This window comes from Melanotaenia boesemani, chromosome 8 (assembly GCF_017639745.1).
Source record: "Melanotaenia boesemani isolate fMelBoe1 chromosome 8, fMelBoe1.pri, whole genome shotgun sequence".
Taxonomy (NCBI): Eukaryota; Metazoa; Chordata; class Actinopteri; order Atheriniformes; family Melanotaeniidae; genus Melanotaenia; species Melanotaenia boesemani.
Window position 1 is genome coordinate 23,460,044 of NC_055689.1, and position 21,688 is coordinate 23,481,731.

At 38.3% G+C, this 21,688-nt stretch overlaps 2 protein-coding genes across 6 annotated transcripts; one reads left to right on the forward strand and one right to left on the reverse strand.

Moving 5' to 3' along the window:
• Positions 1 to 1,585: 1,585 nt before the first annotated feature.
• nadkb (NAD kinase b) lies at positions 1,586 to 13,361 on the reverse strand. 2 transcript variants are annotated; one of them, XM_041992637.1, is made up of 12 exons: positions 12,619 to 13,361; positions 11,161 to 11,454; positions 10,972 to 11,055; positions 10,199 to 10,328; positions 8,584 to 8,692; positions 7,189 to 7,274; positions 6,629 to 6,731; positions 5,838 to 6,013; positions 2,981 to 3,080; positions 2,695 to 2,852; positions 2,478 to 2,560; positions 1,586 to 2,383 (listed from the first exon to the last, which is right to left on the reverse strand). In XM_041992637.1, exons 2-12 carry the CDS (start codon positions 11,451 to 11,453, stop codon positions 2,224 to 2,226), a joined length of 1,482 nt encoding a protein of 493 aa, XP_041848571.1. In that variant the 5' UTR covers position 11,454; positions 12,619 to 13,361; the 3' UTR covers positions 1,586 to 2,223. The 2 variants fall into 2 exon arrangements, with proteins under 2 accessions (XP_041848571.1, XP_041848572.1); XM_041992638.1 differs by lacking the exon at positions 12,619 to 13,361 and having other exon boundaries at positions 11,161 to 11,949.
• A 1,030-nt stretch (positions 13,362 to 14,391) lies between these two features.
• On the forward strand, positions 14,392 to 20,508 carry gpr160 (G protein-coupled receptor 160). Of its 4 annotated transcripts, XM_041992441.1 has the most exons (3): positions 14,392 to 14,969; positions 15,354 to 15,456; positions 18,148 to 20,508. In XM_041992441.1, the coding sequence occupies exon 3, from the start codon at positions 18,215 to 18,217 to the stop codon at positions 19,100 to 19,102; it is 888 nt and encodes a 295-aa protein (XP_041848375.1). In that variant the 5' UTR covers positions 14,392 to 14,969; positions 15,354 to 15,456; positions 18,148 to 18,214; the 3' UTR covers positions 19,103 to 20,508. The 4 variants fall into 4 exon arrangements, with proteins under 4 accessions (XP_041848375.1, XP_041848374.1, XP_041848377.1 ...); XM_041992440.1 differs by lacking the exon at positions 15,354 to 15,456; XM_041992443.1 differs by lacking the exons at positions 14,392 to 14,969; positions 15,354 to 15,456 and adding an exon at positions 16,658 to 16,727.
• Positions 20,509 to 21,688: the final 1,180 nt, after the last annotated feature.

The window sequence follows — 21,688 nt, forward strand, 5'->3', positions numbered from 1 at the left end:
CTAGACTGATTTTAAATCAGGATGACTCGTATCAGTACTTAAAAGCATTATATCCTAGATCAGAGATACCCAAGTTCGGTCCTCGAGATCTACCATCCTGCAACTTGCAGATGCAACCCTTCTCCAACACACTTGAATCAAATGTCATCTCAGTGATGTGCGGTCAGGGTAGGATAAAGAAAAAAAACATACAATAAATATTAATATTTTCCACTGATCTGTGTTAAAAATGCATTTTCAGTATGACTAACATGCTTCTGACAGTTCATTAAGTAAAAATTGCCAAATTTGAGTATTTCCCGATCAAATCCAGTGCAGAAACCCCAGTGGAGGCACGGGCGAGCTGTGCCTCAGCTCTGACTGTACCATCCAATACAAACTGGGTTGCATGACACATGCCGTTTTCTGTTCCTCAGCATATCGCCAATATCAACTTTACAGAAATATTTGTTATACACCGTGACTCTCTACAGTCTATGTAATGTATGAATTGTATTTGTGAGAGAAATATTCCTGTTTATCGTACAATAAAGTGCAGAGAAAAGTCAGCAGGTGAGGCAAACAGTACTCTGCCTCACCTCAAGGAGGCACACAAGCACACCAACACGGTGTGTGAGTGTTGCCAACTTAGCGACCTTTTTTTTGTTTGGTTTTTTTTAAAGCGACTAGCGACAAATCTAGCGACTTTTTCAGTATTGGAGACTTTTGTAGACTGACGTATATCAAAGTAGTTTATTCTTCTCAATGAGGAGTGGGTGCTGCTGCGCAGGCCCCTCTCCTGTCCAAAAGTAACCAGAAGAGGCTTCTGGCAGCAGCAGTAGCTGCATTCAGAGCAGGAGATGATCACCTGTTTCACGACCAGGCTGAAAATGAAACGTTCAAAGTTGCTGCAGAGCGATCCCACGCTGGCTTACCGTCAAATATTAATGTCTATTTATGAAGAGTATGAAGGAAAACAAGTGTTGTGAAATGTTGCAGCCTCCTAATTAGAAAACATGCAACCTACACTTAATAAAATTAAACTAGAAAAAAAGAAAATATTAACCAAAGAATTTGTTTTATTTTTATTAATTTTGCCTTTTTAAACATTTTTAGCTTGTCTTTTCGTCCATTTTTGCCTTTCCTTTGCAGCCTCCATTACTATGTACCAGGCTATTATGCACATTAGATGATGTCATTTAGCGATTTAGCAAGTTTTAGGACAGCCAGTAGCTACTTTTCTCACTGAAGAGTTAGTAACAGTGGGTGTGTGAGTGTAATTGAAAGAGGAATGCTGATAGGATATGAAACATTTCCAGTAGTTGCATGCTATTAAATGAATATTGAAATAAGATGCTCTTTTCAGTTCTTACAATTGTAAATCAGTGCCTCACCAACCATAAACTTCACCGCACGTCACTGTGTCATCTGCATGTCATTCAGCTCTGCAGAGGCCTGGTAACAAGCCAGTCATTTGATTCTGGTGTGTTGGAGAAGGCTTGCATCTAAAAGCTGCAGGATGGTAGATCTCGAGGACCGGACTTGGGCACCCCTGGCCTAGACTGAGAACATGCTACTGACACAAAACCAGACAAACAAAAAGAAATCAACAGTATTTATGCTTTATTTTAACATTGCTACCCTCTGCCACAGCCTGACAGGTTATCAGTCATGAAATTGGCACACCTGGTTTGTGATTCTCTGCCTCATTTCTCCTAAATGCGGTCTGGAAGGCAGCTAAAACTACAGAGCAGAGGTTCTGTATGATGCAAAAACAATTGCTTACAAGTGTATTTGACTAAGCAATAACAATTAAGTATTAATTAAATTACTATCACGACAATTCCAAACTCAAGTTTTAAAAATATATAAATATCACATAAATATGACGTTAAATAAACTAAGAGAATCCTTTATGTACAATTTCACATTTGAGAGCTGAGTAGGAACAGTTCAGTCTACTTAATTTCACCTTTAACCTGTCAATAAATTAACTAAGTTCATGCCAACATACAACACTTCCATTTAAACGTGCTAGTTAAGTAATTAAGTAAGAAAGTTTTCAGAATATAAATGAAATGTCTGGGTGATCATCCTCAGTCATTTTGCATTATGATGTAATCATTGGGACTTCTACCGTTCCTGGGTGGGAAACATGCATTCTTAATTGGAAGCTACAGATAAAACTACAGTGTGTATGCACTGGAATGTAATGACATGACCGAGGAAAAACACTTGGGGACTTCAGTTTTCTGTGTCTGATGAGTCTGAGATGTCAGCGAGTCGGGCCTGCCTCTTACGTACGTTCCAGTGCAAACACTGAGCCAGACTTTCAAACCAGTCATACACCAGGTCATGACAACAGATGGACGGCACGGGGTAACAAGACGTAGTGATCTTAATGCTGTCAGGAGAAAAACAGAAAATCAATCAGATTATGAGTAAACAAGAATCTAATGGTAAAACTGAAATAGATAAGGTCAGATCGTGAACTGCACCAGTCTCCATGCTGGATCTCCTGTCTCCTCCTGCCATCAAACGACACCCATGCAGTGTTTCTTGCATCGGGAGAGAGGGTGATCTGTTTCAAAGGAGATGAGGTCGGACTATGATCAGAGGCAGCTGATTTTAACTTGATTTCATTTAATCACGTATCTCCTGAAGAATAACAATAATTCATCAGTGTTTTTTCTATGTCTCCATCCCCACTCTTACCATGAGTTCCACTCCTGCAGGGACAACAATGGGCCTGAAGGAGAGTGAGTGTGGACAGATGGGTGTGACCATGATGGCAGGGACATTAGGGTGGATCATTGAGGCTCCTGCTGCAGCTGCATATGCTGTGCTGCCTGTGGGTGTGGACACAATCACACCTAGAGGACATTTAAAACAGATGGTTATTTAAAATTTTTGACCATATTTGTTTCACTAGTGTAAAGTTGTCCTGGACATGAAAAAAGTACATATGGCAATTTCACATTACAGGGGTCAATCCACTCACCATCTCCCTGTACTGAGGTGATAAGACGTCCGTCAAGGTACAAATCTACATTGGACAGGTAAGAGGAAGGGCCTCGATCCACAACTACCTCATTCAACACCTGCACACACATTGACTTCAGGTTAGAGGGCTTTCAGAGGGCATGGAAAATCCAAATTCTGTGCAGAAATACTATAGTGGACAATATCACAGATTCATGACCATGCAAGTTAAAAATGTTACTATAGTGCCATCTATAGGCCAGATGACAGAAATGTTCTCAATATGTGGAGTACAGTCTATGCATTGTATATGTGAATTTTAATCTATTGAAAACAAAAGTACCTAGCTGGATGATTCAGATGAAATAATTGAGTCTGATGTGGATGGTGGAATAACTGTACAGCCATCAATCAAAGTAAATCACTACATTCTGATGCATATCCAAGCTCTCTGGCATTTGCAATACGTACTTTCCCCTTATGGACATTAAATCTAATTAATGCTCTCAATAAAAACAATAAATTGCCCAACAGTCAACTCAGAATTGCTCTGAATTACAGTCTCACATCCCTGAGGGAAGCTACAAGCAGTCTGGCAGCATACAAATCATGTTCTCCCACTTCAGTCAAACAGGATGCTGCAGTGCTGAGCTGGGATGTCTGGCAGATGTTCTGACGTCAGCTGAGCACATCTCAAACATCCTGCTGGACGTAGCAGACGTGATGTAATGGCAGATCTAACTGGGGCTCAGAGTTCAGGACAATCTATCACTATCTCATAAAGATTAGAGGAAAAAAGTTCAGGGTGAGTCAAAAAAGTGTCTGTACATGTGCGTGTGTGTGTGTACGATTCCGGCAATAAGGTATGTTGTTTAGTTACACAGTGTTTCAGACTGAGAGCATCAGGAATCATTAAAAAACCATTTGGCGCTGACTCCACTGTTGACGCCCCTGTCTCCATAGCAACTGGCTCAACAGAACTTCACAACATTCAATGTTCTCTCCTGTATCTGCACCCAGAGCTTTATTATGACTGTCACTATGGAAACACAGCTGATGCTCTCCCACTGACCCACACACAATGTATGCACATGAGAACACTTCTGGGATGTTAATGGAACACAAACAAAAACACATTTATTCAGGCAGTCATCATCTTAATGACTTCAGCATCCAACAGCAGTAAAATGTGCCCTTTGTCACCAACACAACATCTACAGTACCAAAGCAGGTAGTAGGTTGCAGGTGCAAAATATTAAGTGCATGTGACAGGTACAATAACAATAAAGTTATTGTGTTGTTCTTTGACATCACTGACATTAAACTCTGATATCTGCCTGGAGCTTATGAACAACTAAAGGAGACATGCAAAGGGATGAAGTACGAGAATGTGGCTCCAGAGTCTCAGCATTATCTCAACCTGTTCAACAAATACATTTAACTCTATTTATGAAAAAGAGGATGACGTTTTAACCGCATAACTTCGTTTTTTATGTTCAATAAACATTATAAGAATTGCTTAACCCCTATTCTAATGAAACCTCTAAACAGGGCTGGTCCATTATTGCTAAAATCTGTAAACTGGCGTTACTAAAAGCAGCCTTCTACCATAATAATAATAACAATATGCAAATTTATCGTTCTCTCAGAAACCGTTCACGATGATTATGTCAAGTTGAATTAAACAATTAGCAGCTGTGAATAAAATGCAAAGAAGAATAAATTAGAAGAAAATAATCTAAGTGCAAAAATAGAATAAATAAAGAAAACTTATATCAGTTGCTAGGCAACAGCCGGAGTAAAGTTTTGAGAGCAGTTTTGCATCATGTGAGAAACCCTGCAGAGGACCACAGCACTACAACCATGTTTAAAAAGACTGGGATGATTCAGGTTAGTTGCAAGGCATGCTGGTCCAATGCTGTAATGATTAAAAACTAGAAATACACATAAAGACATGGCTTTACTATTATTACCCCAACTATGGTGTATCTGTATAAACCTGTGATGTCTTACTGACAAAGACAGAGGCTGTGCAGCCATCTATCTGCCATGAATTACTGACTGAAATAGTTTATGAAAATGTCCAGTAGGTGCCTTTCTTACATAATAGAAAATTCTAATGAAAGTAAAATTTGTCTCCTCCCTGAGCCGCCACGTTACCGTGGTGGAGGAGTTTGGTAGGGTCACCAATGGCAAGGGTCTAGGAGAGGGAACAGACGAAGTGCGGCTCAAAACACTCCTATGATGACGACAAATCATGGACCCAGGTTTCCCTTGCCCGGACGTGGGTCTTGGAGGGGGCATGGGAGTTCTCTCAACCAGTCTACATGTGTTTTGTGGACTTGGAGAAAGCATTCGACCGTGTCCCCCGGGGACTCCTGTGGGTAGTAATCCAAGAGTATGGCGTGCCGGACCCCCTTGTACGAGCTGTCCGGTCCCTGTACGACCGGTGTCAGAGCTTGGTCAGCATTGCCGGCAGCTGCCCCCGCGACCCAACTCCGGATAAGCGGCAGATAATGGAGGGATGGATGGTAAAATTTGTGAAAACTGCTAAATCCTGTTTGTTAGGATACTGATCGAACAAAACTATTACACAAATTGTAGCAGGTTCGTATCAGTCTGCAGCATGTTCAATGGCAAAAATCCACAATAGTTTCTTGGTTATCAGATACTAAATTATTCTTCGGCTGAGTAGAAAAGTTAGAGTTAGGCTCCCTTTTCAATTTAGCTTTTGTCCTGCTTAGTTTCATGTTTATCCAAAATATCTTGATATCCTCACCAGAAAACCTCAGCAGTGAACAGTAAGAGCTTTGAAACAAAACAATATTGTGCGCATTAACAGTCCAGCAGCTGCCTTTAGGTACACGTGAGCTCACCTGCAGCTGCAGTGTAACCTTGCCAGCCTCACTGTTGGTGTGTCCATGAGGAAGAAGTCCATTGTGCTCCACCTGCTGCTGCATGTCTCTGCTGTAGGACTGCTGTCCAGCTCTCTGAAGCATGTCCTTCACCACCTTCACCTTCAGACGGCTGCGCAGTGTTATTGCTGCGTTGCCTGAGAGCCCAGATGTACATTAGTTTGTCTAATTTAATCAGATCGAGAGGGATGGTGTAGACATTTAATTAATCTGATCAAAAGGGAGTATACAATTAGTCTGAATGTTTCTCTGTGATTGAAATGAATGTTTTCTTTCTGCAGATGCTCAAACCATGTGGAGGTTTAGGTGGGGTGATGAGTTTAGGAGAGGAAGAAACATGGTGGAAGTAAAAACTTAAATGGTCTGTATTTTTTTTTTTTTTTCTTTTTTTTTTTTTTTGGACCTTGGAAGAGTTAAGCTAAATATCTTAACAGTACTCCATTCCTTAACAACTAATTTAGTCATAGATCCTCTGAGTTACATGTCCAAGTTCCCAGAGAGTGGGACAAAATTAACTGAGTTATAAGGGTCCACTTTCCCTCTCTGCTTATTTTTTCCCCAAAGATTAGCAACTGAGCCCACTTTTTATATGTCAAAAGCATGAAAACACCCAACTTTACAGATCTCTTCATTCATCGTTGAAAGCTAAATTATAATCATAAGAATCAGATTACGGATGTATATGTCAACACTGCTAATGATCGACATCTTTAGGTTTACACAAACTTATTTCATAAAAAGTTCAAGTTTACCCTCAAACACTTTGGCCACTTCGGTCTTGTATGACTCAAACTTGAATGGTGTCAGAAACCCCAAGGAGCCGAGGTGAAACGCCATGACTGGCGGGACGCTGCCCTGCAAGGAAGTGATGCCACACAATCACAAAATGCTCTATTAGCCATCCCAGGATATAACAGGACTCTCTTTAGTACACAATGGAAGGAAAATCTGTGTGCATAATAACGTGTACAACTGAGATGAATTGTGGAAAACCAGGAAGTGTCTTAAAAAAAAGTAACTAGCCAAACTTATGGGATTTATTGCCCTTTGAAATGGTATTCAGAAAGTAATTTCTCTGTCATTATGTGACAACTGAAATAAATGCTTCTTATTAAAATACTGAAGTGGAAATTCTAACGTTCTACAACCTGCTTTAATTAATTGTTCTTTCTTTCAGTAAAAGGGAAACATGAAATTCATAGATGAAAGAATCATAAGAGATTATGTAAAACCTTTGTTTTATGTGGGTGTGACTAATTTTTAAAAATTATCTTGCAAAGACCTTCAGTAAACTCATAAAACACAGTGATACCTGGAATAGAGACGATGCATACAGCAAAGTCCCATCGCCACCGAGACAGATGATGAGATCGATGCAGTCAGAGATATCATCATAACCTGAAATTAAACAGCGCTGTTTTATGTAACATGTCATTTTTGCAACATTAAAGGTGTACACTGTTGTGGCATTATAGGAAAAAAAAATTAAAAATATATATATTTTTTAAACTTATCCTACACCAACGTTTGCACCAACATTACATTACAGTCGCATTAGCAGAAGCGTTTATCTAAAGCAGCTTACAGGGGTCAGGCAGTAACGTTAAAGGCATGCCTAAGGTGTTAATATTCATCCCCTGGGGGAATCAAACTCTGGCTGACTACATGGGAGACTGATGCTCTGCCAGCTGAGCTATCCAGCCACATGTCTGCTCTGGTGGCTCTCTGGTCATCTATGTTTGAGCAGCGCAACTGTTTCCTTCCTCTCCTCTCATGTTGTTTAGTGAATCATGACAGCTGTCGATAATCAGCTGATCGGCTCTCTTGTTGCATGTGTTTATCATCTGAGAAGGAGGATACAAGTGGTTCATGGTTCACACTGTTGTATATTTACCTCAAAGTATTGTTTTTGGCAGGACCTTCTCTAACACAGCAGCTGGCTGGTGGTAGCGAGGGTTTATAATTCAGCTATTCAGGGGAGAGTTCTGATGGGGGGCCAAGCAGGAGCATTGACCAGGAAAAGGGGGGCACGCATGAGAAAGATGAGAAAGAGACCTTTTTTTTTAGGTCTAGATCTTACGAAATATTAAACTGATTATTACAACTAAAGTGATCATCTAATGTAAAAAAAAAAAAAAAAATGTGTAAAACAAGCAGCCAATGATGTATTTTATCAGCAGGTGTTTACTTTGGGTGATGCTGCTGTAGGACTTTTATCACCAATGCATAAACACTCACACTTCAATGATAAAAGGAAAAACCTGTTTGTATCCAGATCATCAGTTTTATCAGAGTTTCAGATGTCGTCATATTTATGACAGAAATTTTCACCATGGAGACGGTTGGTGAGCTGATGATATATGAATTCTGCATTATGTTCGAATTAATCATGATTAATTCATTTGAAAGTTGTGATTGATCTTATTAAAAATTTTAATCATTTGATAGACCTAATACATTTTTTATATTATATATATATCCTCAAAGATCTTCGTGGCAGCATCTGATACCTTTTAAGACTTGTGAGGAAACAGTTACCATATGTGTTCAGTGATTCATCCAACCCAAAATAACTGAAGAATGGCACAGACATGTTTTCTGTCCAACAGCAAACCTCTGACTCATCCTACAAAAAGTTCTTTAGAAATAATACTCCCAAATGCTCCCATTATGACAGAATAATACTGTAAAGCTGCAGGAGTCTCACCCTCTCTGAAGGTGCAGAGCTGATTGCGGATGGAGCCAAAGGCCTCGTCCTTTGACAGCGTAGCGTCATCTGCTACCCTGCGCTCCACATACACCATCATCTGCTTCTCCTGATAAACAAAAGCATGCTTAGTGACAACAGCCAAAATACATAAATACATCTTTCAAAAGTATGTTTTTTAAAATAAAGCTGAACATTTGCCAGACATGTGCAGCTCACAATGACAGTGTTTGTGTGGAATCCAAACATGTGGGTTCACTAGCCAGCTCAGACAGTTTGGTTTCATGAAGTCTTGTTTTAGAAACATGTGGCCAAAAGGTGCTCAAGCTGCTGGAGACCAGACTATTGCTTTATCCCCAATGTCTGAAACGTTTCCTGGATTCTTTTTAAGACTTGTTGCTCTTTAATACCATAAATGTTTCTTAGCAGGAACAAGGATTCAACTACCCGGGTTAGGACAAAACCAATTAATGCTGTTTGCCCAGATACCAAAGTCAGTAGCAAAACTACAATCCCATGGAGTCTTAATAAATATAATTAATATATATGCATTTAAATTTAAATATTCCTAACCTGCAGTATGAGAGCAAGATTAACTAGAGCAGTGCCTTTAAAGCATAACTGAGAAGCATACAAAGTACAGATGTTCAAAATACACTACAGTTAATCACCCTGTTAGAGAACAGCATGTTGTGCAATAAGTACTTAAATATTGAAAGGTTGTACAAGTGCATTCAAAAGTTTGGATTGCCTCTAAAGGTTATAGTGCATTTTAAGTACATTCTGACGTACAAAAAGCCAAATACCCTTAATATTGTGTGAGTAGTCTATGTCATGTAAGAGTGTATCCATCTGTGCTGATCTCACCTCACGCAAAGTGAAGAATTTTAGGTAATTAACCAACAGCACAGACATATGATTACAGTCCCCCAGAAAATTAGCTACACGTAGTCCTTTGAGATTAGGCAATGTGTGGGCCAAACGCTTACTGGTTGAAAGTCAGCATTTGGCTTCATTTTACACCAAGCAGATCTTGGTCCACAACAACTGCTGTCTTTTCTACAGCAGGGCAAAGCTAAAGGAATATTATTATAACCAAAATTATCACTAACACAACTGAGCCCTCACCTCAGACCGTTTTCTATACATTATATCACAGACTTCCCCGATTAGCAACAAAACACTATAACATGTAGATCTGTGTTTCCAAACCACCAACACAGCATTTCCAGCACCACATTCTCATCAGTCATGATCAATCAATACAAGATTTTTGATTTCTGGAGCAACAATCTTTCACTGTTCCTTCCAAGTTTGGACCCACTGACCACTGCTCCTGTACGACCATAAGCCTGAAGTGGCTAACAGTATGTTTATATCTGTTTTAAGAACAGAGCTGGAGATTTCATGCCCATAACATAATACAACTGCATTGATGCATTATTAATGTTTGTGTGATCATCAAGTCAAGGAAGAAAGTTCTTGTTTTATCTTAGATTATAAATCTGTCTCCTAAATCACTTTAACATGACACAGCAGTCTTTCAAATACATTTTATATAAAAAATAATTAAATAAATAAAAAAAATCAGAAGTTTTGTTTTTTTCTCCTTTACCTCTACTAGGAACCTGCAGAGCTCTTTGAAAGGCTCAACCAGACTCTCATCTCTAATTTTTCTGATGACGAGTACGTTGACTGGAGGTTTATTCCAGGTGAGCCTCTGGCTGGCAGGATCCTGGATGTGCCTGAGACACAAATACAGCAGAAAATATAAACATAAACGAGCAAGCAAGCACTTTAATGTACATATGAAGCACTCATACTGACTGTCTAAGGCAATATACAAACACTTCAAACACTAGGTTAAACATAAAAATATTTTTAAGTGAGTTAACTTTGATAAATTACATTGTAGAGTTTGGCTCAGGCGCCTTCAGATCCTTACAAACTTCAAATGGAAGCAAGGGCTGCAGTGACGCCATTTCTTCTGAATTAAATAAAGACTGAATACCATTCTTCAAGCAGATGAATCAATCATTAACAGTTATGACACTTTAGTATAGGTAAGGTTCAAAGATGGCAATATAAAACAAAGCCACTCTCTTTCTCCTTTACCTTTTCTCTCTTTTCTTCTTGGCACGGGAAACGATAGGCATTATGTAGATAAGTTCACCAGCAAATGATTTCAGTGTATATACTAGGAAACTCTTTCGAACAGGGGACAACTTGGATAAATAGCCTGTCCAGTGAGCCTTCCCATCTCATCAAAGAGCCAATCACAACATGCTTATTTTATCTTATCTCACAGTTACACAAACTCTTTAGTGTCAATGTCCTAACAAGCAGTTTACATACAAAGTTCGATTAATTCATCATCCTCATGCTTACATGACAGAAGTTGGATTGGGAAGAATACAGGCTTTGGGTCCAAAGTGAGTGGCTGGATACGGTCCATGTAGAAAGTGGGCTTTTCTGTGAAGAGGGGGGAAAAAAAAAACTTAGGACATCATCTCCCGTCCATAGCAGCACATTCGTGACAGTGGCACAGAAGACCAGCTGGCAACCTGCAGAGCAAACCTCTTAGGAGAGCTTTCTGCTGTGTCGCACGATGAACCGGGGGTCTCCAAGTGCTCATGTTGGCCTGGCAACCTCCGCCGTTCCATCTCCCACAGCAGCTGGTCGTGACCACCCCCCCGTCGCTGCGACCTCTTTCCGTCCCGCCGTCTCCTTGGCGACTTGGATGGGTGCTCCCTGTGCTTGGTCGGCCTGGCTGAATCTGACTGCTGATCAGAGGAGACTGATGGTCTTAACATGCCTCTATCAGGCGCTGGAAGTGGTCTTGTTGATTGACTTGTCTCTGAATTCTCCATTCTGTGAGAAAGAACAATAAATAAAATACACCTTTGAAGTTAAAAAGAAAGTTATAGCTGCATAAATCCTGGAAAAAATACTGTTGGCATGAAAAAATATTGAATGCTTAACAAGATATGCCTAATAATGTGCTACTTTTTATGATGATCATTAATCAGTTATTAAGTTAAAATGTTATACATGCTTTGATGCCAGCTTCTATAAATAAGCAATTGCTGCTGCTGTTCATTGCATTAGATAATTTTATATTCCAGTTTTGATCCCTGAACTTCTCATCTTTACACAATACTATCAGGAGATTAAATTAGGATAAAGAAATGATCCTGCATGTTTTTACTGATTATTGTTTTTGTTCACAAACAAAAAGGTTAATTAACTTACTTAAATTTATGAGTCAGTTTACTTTAAAAATTAGCTTACTTACACAGGACAGATATTAAGTATTTTAAGCATCACAGTTGTAACTACTCAAAGTGAAAACCACAAATAAGTGCTCAAAGGATTAAATGAAAAACTATAGGTTAATCAAAAAAAGTAAATTATTAAATATTTTTAGTTTTCTCTAAATATCAACTGATACTAATCTTTCTTTTAGTTTTTCTTGTAGTGGGCTTCTGTTTCGTTTTGCTTTTCCAATCGAGATGCATCAACGAGTAAAAGGCTTCATATCTGACATGTTGAAAAGATGTGCAAAGGTTAATTTTCTGCTTTGAAAGGTTCATGCATCTATTTTTGAAAGATAAGCAGATAATCCCATTGTTAAAAAGAAATGTCTGAAACAATTAACTGATTATCTAAATGGTTGCTAATAATTATTTTTCCATCTGTCATCTTCTCAGTTCAACCTTTTCATTGGACTAATAGTCTGACGTAAAAAAAAAGTATGTAGGTTATATTACTGTGGTTACACTGCATATTAAAAACACATCATACCAAGCCAAGATCTAATATCACACCCACAGCAGTGGCCTTGGTCCAGATTTGATAATTGTTTGTGTAACACACGAACAAAAAAGCTATCAGACAACCAATAAACCAACTAGATGTCAACTGTCAGCCTCGGCACAACAGACCGTTCATTTGTTGACAGCTAGTGTTACCTAGCAATAGCTAACAAGCTAACGGGTCTGAACTGCCGTAAAGCTGAATGAAATTGTGTCTTACTTCTTCAAAAACAAGCGAACAAGCTCAAATCGACACTGGCTCACGGTGGTTAAGTTGTTCAGACGCTACAGGACGTAGCGCAAGAAAGATAAAGAAAGACAGACGTTAAATAATTCAACAGATTACAAAACGAAACATGACCAGGGTAGAGGGGACGTTTCTCTACGGTTTCTACACACGTCACAGTCAGCGGCAGCTCCTTCTCTGCGTGTGACCACTGCACAAATAATCTACAGCGCCACACTTGCCCCTGCAGGTCACAGACAGAACTACAGTAAAGAATAAATAAGTAAATAAATAAACGTTCTTAAATTATGAAAATGTTTATCATTACACTTAAAAACGATCTCTGCCTCTAAGTTGTCAAATTTTTTCAATTATTGGTGATATACTAACAAGGATTAAAACTGTGAAGCTGACCGAATCTGAGCAGTTGTGTAAGTTCCTTTATGTTTCTGATTACTGGGTTTAATTATATTTTCTAGTATTCTAATGCAGCATTTATCACCAGAGCAGTAAACAAATAGTACTGAAAAAACATCATTTTAAAAGTGCTGGTGATCCTGATGGCCTGCCTTTACGCTGTTTGGACAAGAAGTGTTGTGTTGTGTTGTTTAGCTAACCGCTGAACTACTTTAAATTACCTGATGTTAATTATGCATCTTATAGCACAAAGAAGTAGCTTCTAATGTACAGACCTGCTGTTGCTCTCTCTCTGTCTTCATTAAATTTTAATTATACCAGTACTGTGTTTTTATTTAAGCAACATACCCAGGGTGAACCCTGTTTCTGACTCGATGACAGCTGGGCCTTTGCTTCTCAACAATGCTGCCTTAAAAAGATTGAGAGAGGGGGGGGGGGGGGGGGGATTTATAAATTAAATTTAAAAAAATCTAATTTATAAGTTTGTACAAGGCATAAACTGTAAAGTTTAAAATACAAGGTAACAAGCATCTAAAAGGACAGAGTTCACCCAAATCTTTCATTTAAAGGTACAGTGTTTAAGAATTATTGATATTTAGTGGCAAAGATGGTTTTCTGTAAAGCACTTTGAATTGCTGTCGTTGAATTGTGCTATACAAAAAAAAAATTGCCTTGCATCGCCTGGTTTTTATATTCTCTTTTAATATTTTATTGTTTTATTTTGGTGTGAAGCACTTTGGTCAACCATGTTGTTTTAAAAGTGCTATATAAATAAAGTGGAGTTGGAGTTGGATTGCCATAGAAATATTTCAAATGCCAAGCACAGTTGTAAATGGATGGTGGTCGTCAGTGACCAAAATTCTTCCAGACATACACATGTCTTCACCTTTAAGTGGATCAGCCTCAGACTGCACTACAGGTAACTACTTTAAAACAGTGTATGTTATTTATTTATTGGGACAGGACAATGCAAGTTAATGAACATTTCATAAAATATTAATGTAAACAGTGCAGTTTATTGACAAAGGCATATTTCCATCCATTGTCCTCAAAAGATGTTAAACATGTACTGTCTTCTTTAATTTACCTTTAAAAGTGTTGCTTATCCCAAACAGTCCTTCAGCACCTATCAAACAAAGCCAGAGCTATAGTTTTAAAGCTCAGAGGCTTCTCACTTTACTCATAAAGCCGTTTGTCCATTCAGAGACACCATTGTAAAAGTGGCAGCACAAATATGGCTGCTGTCATGTAAGTGGATCTATGGGCTATAGATACAGTATGTCTTACTTTAAGGGAAAAAATAACAAAAAAAACATAGTTATTTTAGTAAAATGATCATTTACCAATTTTTAATGGTACATAGATTTTTTTTGTCATTGACCCTGGATTTTGTTACATGCTGCCCCTTTAGACATTAAATATGTTGATTTCCATTTTCAGTCATTCAATGGCCACGGTTTGTTAGCATTTGGTTTTCATTACAGTCAATATTTGTACACTTTTTGCAGCTCTCTGATTGGTCCACACAAAGCTTCTCTGCAAAATAAGCGTTTGTGTGTAGATTTTGTGCCTGTTGATTGTTTAAATGTATTTTGGCGTTAGCATTAACTTCTTAACTTCCTCGTTCATGTGTGATAAGGTGTTGCCTTCACTGGCTTCGCTTCCTTGAATGTGACAGCCACACCTCCTAAACTGAAAGGGGATACAAGACTAACCCGCTCTGCTACTTTTCATATGAGATGGCTGCATTCAAATTTTATTTCTACATGATATGGCTTGACCTTCAGAGTGCAAAAGCTTGAGAAATTTTACTTCTCTTTGTTTTTTAAAAGTCAATTTCTTGACAGAAAAAGGCCACTGCAACCTTGAACAAGATGAAACAGACATGGAGGAATGGATATGCGCATGAATCTCCACTGAATTCACAGGTATGCAAGTTAACTTTGACTTGGATTTTGTCCAGAAAACACTGATCATCTGATGAGTCGTGTTTTTTGTCTTTTTTATCCCCCTGGATACTGGGTTAAAGATAATATCTAACACTGTATTCGAGCTTTGAGACAGCGTCAATCAAGTGTCCACGTCACATTTAACCCAGGCAGATACACCTGCCATGGATTTTATAGATGCAGAATAATGAAGATTCAACCAGAGCTTACAATAAGAGAAACTAAAGCATCAAAATCCCCTTCAGTGCTCCTTACACTGTGAAAAATGTTTTTTGATTAATGATGGCCACATCGAAAATATCCTCAATTTATTTTCTGTCATTTTCTTGTTACTCACTACAAAATTGTGTTTGTACTTTAAAGCACACTGTTCACAGGAAAAGGATAAAGTGAGACTGAACCCAACATTCATGACAGGGATGCCTCCTACACCATCAAGGGTTTATGAAGAAGAAAAGATGATGAGGTGTAGTAGGCTTTATACTGTTCTGAGACACAGCCTTGGCTACCATGGTAACAGGTTGTACATAAGTAAGACAAGGTCATCTGAAGCTCGAGCTCTTGGTGATTATCAGAGGGGGCAGAGTCGGGGGGGTAGTTAGGGCCATCTTGACCTGACACACATAAATTGTCCAAAATATTATTATTTTCCTCAAAAGGAATGTTTCTTAAGATTTTTAGGCAGTCATAAGAACGTAAAATTAATTAAAAAACACACCCATAAAAAGTGAGTGATCTTTGTATATTTATTCTTTTTATATTTTAAAAAGTCACTAAGTTACTTATAGATTTATTCTCTTACTGAATGGAAAACTGTCGTGGGTATCTGTGCAGTTTGAAAGCCCATGTGGGGAGCAACAAACCTGCAACAAAAAGGATATAAAGTTTGAGCAGGTTTCCATTAAACAAGCAGAAGTGGGTGTGTACAGTGGCATGGTGGTTTGTACTACAGTACTCTGGCTTCCTCCTTTAGTTCAAAAACATGCTTTTTTGTGATTGTTAGGTCAATTGATGATTCTAATTTTTTTCCTAAAATTGAGTGTGTGATATGATGACATTTCCAGTTTTGTTAAATAACAGGATAAAACTCCTAGAAAAATGCCAGTTCATTTTATTCTTAAGCCAATTTAACATAAATGCGTTCTAATCATTATCTTTCACTTTAAATTAAACTCTTGTACTCTTATATGTGCTGAAGTTGCACTTTTTGAAACCACGAATCATTCAGAGAAAAGCACAAAGGGTACATTTTTAGCCACTGAGATACTCTTATCCATTTATCAATTTATCTCATTGACCCGTTGTATAAAACTGTCATGTTTGGTCCATTTAATTATGTTGTCTTTAGGCTGTCTCTCCATCTTCCTACATTCGTGTTTAAGGTATAATATCCTATTAATTGCTGATCCTGTAATAAATTTTGTTATCAGTGCAATCATTGTAATTTTATTTGGCTGCAATATTGAAAAGTTTAAAAAGATTTAACTGAAACCACCTTTGATACATATGAAAGGTTACATGTGGCTTCATTCTTGGTGGACATGAGAAAAAAAAAAGTTAAATGGACAAAGACCAGCCAGACTTAAAGGGGAGCATTTTATACTTTTAGATTTTCCTTTTTTCTTTACTCTATAAAGTTATACAGCTAAACATCTACAATGAAGGGAGTTATTATTTTTCACAGAAGATTCTGCTCTTGAAACGTCTGAAACTCCTGTGTGGTGCGTACAGATCCAGGTAAAGTTCTTTTTTGTGCATCCCAACGTGTGCATAGAATATGAGGTACGGAACATTTTAATGCGTACGCAGCGTTTGTGCATGAGCCCCCCAGGGGTGGTCTTTCTTGTAGGCCAGTCCGTTTTGAGCTGAGGACTTGCATAAGCAGTCAGAGGTATTAAGTTAACTTCACTAATTGTTGCCTTGAAAGACGTGTTTAACTAACTTCTGACTGTTTATGTTGGTAGAAGATTCTTGAATTGGTCCTGCCATGTTTATAAAATCCTTGCTCAGCAGAAGGTTAAACAGGATGATGTTATTATCGGTATTTTATTGATTTACAAATGGTTTAAGTGACACTGTCTTCATGTTTTAGGAGCTAGACACTGCTGTTTTGCTGTTTTGTTGTAAGAGTGAATACAGGAAAAACTATGATATAAAAACCTCAGTCTCTTAAAAATACCTAAATCCGTGTTTATCTCAGTGAATGTGGGTTTTTATTCAAAAATTCATATTAAATATTCTCAGGCAAGGAACTCAGTTGACTTGGGGGATCAGATTTCAGTTGGTAAAAAAAAGGAAATTTAGTGGTAGTGATGGGGGGCAAAATGTAGACAAATTCTGATTTAACTTATCTTTCACAAATTATAATAAATAATTCATAACTGACTGTGACATTCTAGTCAGAAGGGTTTATATACATTGACTATACATTAATGTTTCTGCATTTTCTAGCTTTACTGGATACTGGACACTCAGATCTAAAACTCCTTAACAGTTTCTTTCCCAAGTTGTCAAAACCATCAGTCAAAAGCATGAACCTGGTTTTTGCCTCTGTGCGTCAAAACTGCAGAGAAAGTGAGGCTGAATTATACCGATGCCGCCTCCGCTGCTATTCGTGGCCATTTTAGTCAATGGTTTGTTTTATACCGGGTGCGCCGCAGCACGCATTAGAAGCGTCCCAGAAGCGCGTTGTCGCGGCGCTCCGCTAAATTTACGCGCCGAGTCTATTTTTAACGCTCTACGCACCTAGAATGCGTCAATTTAGGCAGTTCAGATATGGACAGACAGGAAGTCAGACACAGGAGCAGTGTAAAAGCTTTCGGTATTTTTCAAAATAAAAGTCCCAGTGCAGATTTGGGCTACTGAACCATGAAAACATTACGCGTTTAACCGGTCAGGGGGTCTCAGTTGTCTTTTTCTGTCATCGTAGACGACGAGACGTTTATCCTAGAAGTGGAGAATCACAAGAGTCTCCACTTTTCCTGTGATTTCGTGATCTTGCGGATCCTGTTAGGTGGACCTGACACAAAGATCAACTGTTAAAGATGAAATGATGTGTGTTGCTAATGTTATACAGTAAAGCTTGGCATTTTTAGTTTAGTTTTTAGTTTCAATGGAAACTAAATTTGGATCATGTGTGTTTTTTTTTCTTTTACAGTTTCAATACTGTCTCTTGAGTGGCTCACTGCTCCTGGTGTCCTGCTGAAAATCTCCTCATACTTATCATGTTCATCTCCATCACCTCCATCCTGCTTGCCCTGGGAGGAAAATGTCTGCTCAACTGGGTCTTGGTGTTTTTCCAGAAGCAGCACGCCAGCAGAAGCTTCCTGGGAGTTTTCAGTGTCTTTCTGGCTGTTGTTGATGCAGCCCTGACCCTCACTGTCACCACCATTCACATCTGCAGTGATGAAGTCATCATTGTCCTTGGTTACCTGCTGACCAGCTACCATATATGTTTGCTAATACAAATCATGGGACAAGTCCACAGAGTGCTGCATTGGCCAGTTGCAGTCATAGCTGCTTTGGACCATTTCTGCACTGTGACTCAGAGATTGGATGCAGCCACTCACAGGGCAAAATGGCTTGTCTATTTATCTGTGACTTTCTTCCTGTGGTGTCTTGCTGCTTTCTATATCTTCCTGTTGTCTGACTTCATTCCCATCTTGGAGAATGTTACCTACCACCACATAGACAGGTGCTGGGTTTTCCCCTCCTCACAAATCCTACATATAGCTCTGCTGCTGCTCATCATTCTGGGCTGCACTGCACTGCATGCTGGACGTCCTGTGATGCTCAGGCATCAACTGCCATCACTGAACAATCCACAAAAAAAACTAACCGTAGACCAAAGTCAAACTCACTCCAGGAGACGTTTTGTTTCACAAGCCCTGTGTAGATTTCTCCACACATGGACCTTCTTCCTGGTTTTCCTGGCTGTGCTCCTTCTTCTGCCCATGGGAATACCTTCATACCTGGACCTGAATGTCGCCTGGCTCTGCTTCCTCAACAGCCTTTTGATTGTACTTGTTTTCTGTGCAGTCTGTCCGGCCTCACAGCTATTACAGGAATTGGTAGAAGTTCCTCCAGACAGCTTCTGTCAGTGGAAAACTTAGTTTAGTTAATTTTAGACTGACTGCTGAGGAAAAGAAACGATATAGGACACAAGTAAGAGAAACTGAGCCTTGAGTGCCTTGTTCATAAAATACATTACTGTACAAAAATCTTGAGCCATTATACTCTTTAAAATTGCTTATGCATTTATTTATTCAGTGTAATGGCAGAAGGCTGGTTACCACCATCATCTCACAGTAAGAAGATTTTTGGCCTAAACCTTGGCTAGGACCTTGATTTGTAGTATGTGAGGGTTCTCTCTAGGCACCTTTGTTTCTTTCTACATTCCTAACACGTTCGATTAGATATTGACTATAAATTCATAAATGGGTGAGATGGACCCGGCATTTTGCTTGATCTGAAGCTCTCCACAAGTGGTTCTTGGCTCTTCTGACAATTCTTTTAACTCCTCTGCTAGGAATCTTGCGAGCAGCACCTGATCGTATCTGTTTTATGGTGAAATTAAGTTCTTTCCACTTCCATATTATGGCTCCGACAGTGGTCACTAGAACTTTCCCAGTTTAGAAATGCTTCTGTAACCAATGCCATCAGTATGTTTTGCAACAATAAGGTTGCCATGAACTTGAGAGTGCTGTTTGCTTTTACCTATCATGAGATGTTTCTTGGCAGTGATACACCTTTTAGAGGCCATCAGTTGGGACTGAACCAGATGATATTAATTTACACAGAGGGGCAGGATTGCTTTCTAATAGATTTCAGCTGGCTTTCCGCGCCTTTTTGTACCTCCCTTTTTTCATGTGTTCAATACTTTTTTTTCCCTGTCATTCCATTTTATTACAGAAAAACTAAATAATTCCTGGACATCTAACTTTTGATTTCTTTGCATGTGTGGATTGCATTGGTTGGTACCGACATCTGGTGAAAGTTTCATGTCAAAAGCACCTTTAGAAATATGTTAACTGAGGAAAACAGGGATGTGTTTAATGCTTAATTTACCTGAGATATATATATCTTTATCAAATTAAAATACTTCCCTCAGGATATATTTAAAGATAATTATTAAACTATGATTTGGAGTATGATGTGTCAGAAAGTCTCAATAATGTTGTAAAGCAACCCTTAACTGACGATTCAGATTACCATCATGCAGGAAATCTTTATATCTGAGTTACTTTTTATTTATTATCAGTCATGCTTCCATGTAAGTTTATTTAAAAATCTGTTTATAATCTTATGTAGTTCAGATGAGATTAGAGGGCCGACTGGGTCCCTTAAATAAATGTCAGCACTGTGAGACATTTATTATCGATAAGGGAATTCAATGAGAACAATCAGAAACAAGAAAAACTAAAGACAACACCAGCTTTGACACTACAGAACTTTACTTGAATTTGATCCAAGTTTCTTTTCTATACAGGGTTTATTTACAAGATCTGAAATCTGAGGGGAAAAAAAACAGAAATAAACAAACACTAGATACAACTGAGGTATCAGCTAAAAGCATTTACAGGTATGTCATTTACTAGTAAATAATGATGATGAACAGTTAGAGATGCAGTGTCCTCTGCTTAAAAAACATCTTATATCACAACATGAGGTAGGAGAACAGTGTCTCTATTCATGCAAGAACAAAAGTCTCATCACACTTTTAGTATTGGCAACATAGTATGCAATGGTTATACATAGACACTGCTTTTCATGACTCATGATAGAGGGAAAAAGGTTCTTTTTAGCAACTTATTTTTTCCATCTTTTACAGGATGTATATAAACTGAATCATGATTCTGGTCATCGCCAGTGATCAATGTGATAGTCACCCTTGTAGCACTACTTCTAAGTTTATTTGTGGCTGAAAGTTACACCTGACCACAAATCAATGCTCCAAATACAAGTTAGTTCATTTTCTTTGTTGCATATCTAAAAATCTTTAATGTTAAAACTCTGCTCCGTCGCTTTGTTTCAGTCAGTTGGGCAAAATTCACACCTGTAAAAATTCTGTACAAATCATCTCAAGTTCTCATAACACCCCAAAAAAAAAAAAAAAAAAAAAAAAAAAAAAAAAAAAAAAAAAAAAAAAAAAGGCCCAGCATGCTGTTATAAGGATTATTCTTTCCTTTATTCCAAGTCCTTTTCTTATCTGATGTACACTTAAAAGGCCAAACAGCGCCCCCTTGTGTATAAAATGCAAGCTACTCTGCATGTAAAAAAGAGCAGACTTCAAATTCACGTGTTGAATTAAAAGACTATTTTAGTTTTCCGTTTTGCCATAGAGGTAAATAAGTTAGTAAGAAATAATACTGATTATAATCTGAGTTACCACCGACAAGGATATTAATAATGGGTTAAATGAGAAAACACAACCGCACATCCAAAGCTACATGAGCAAGTTTTTCTTTGTTCCCTTTTCAAATCCACCATGCTTCAGAAGATTGCTCACAATTTCTAATTAAATTAGGCAACAATTTACAATCTTTGTAATCGTATTCTGATTTTCTATGCAGCCAGCCTCTCAGCCATGAATGACTGAAAACTTGCTCATGTTCATTATTCATGCATATGAGCCTTGTTAATGAAGAGGGAAACATTTAGTCTTTCCATTTTTTTTTACAATAAAAAAATTGATGGAG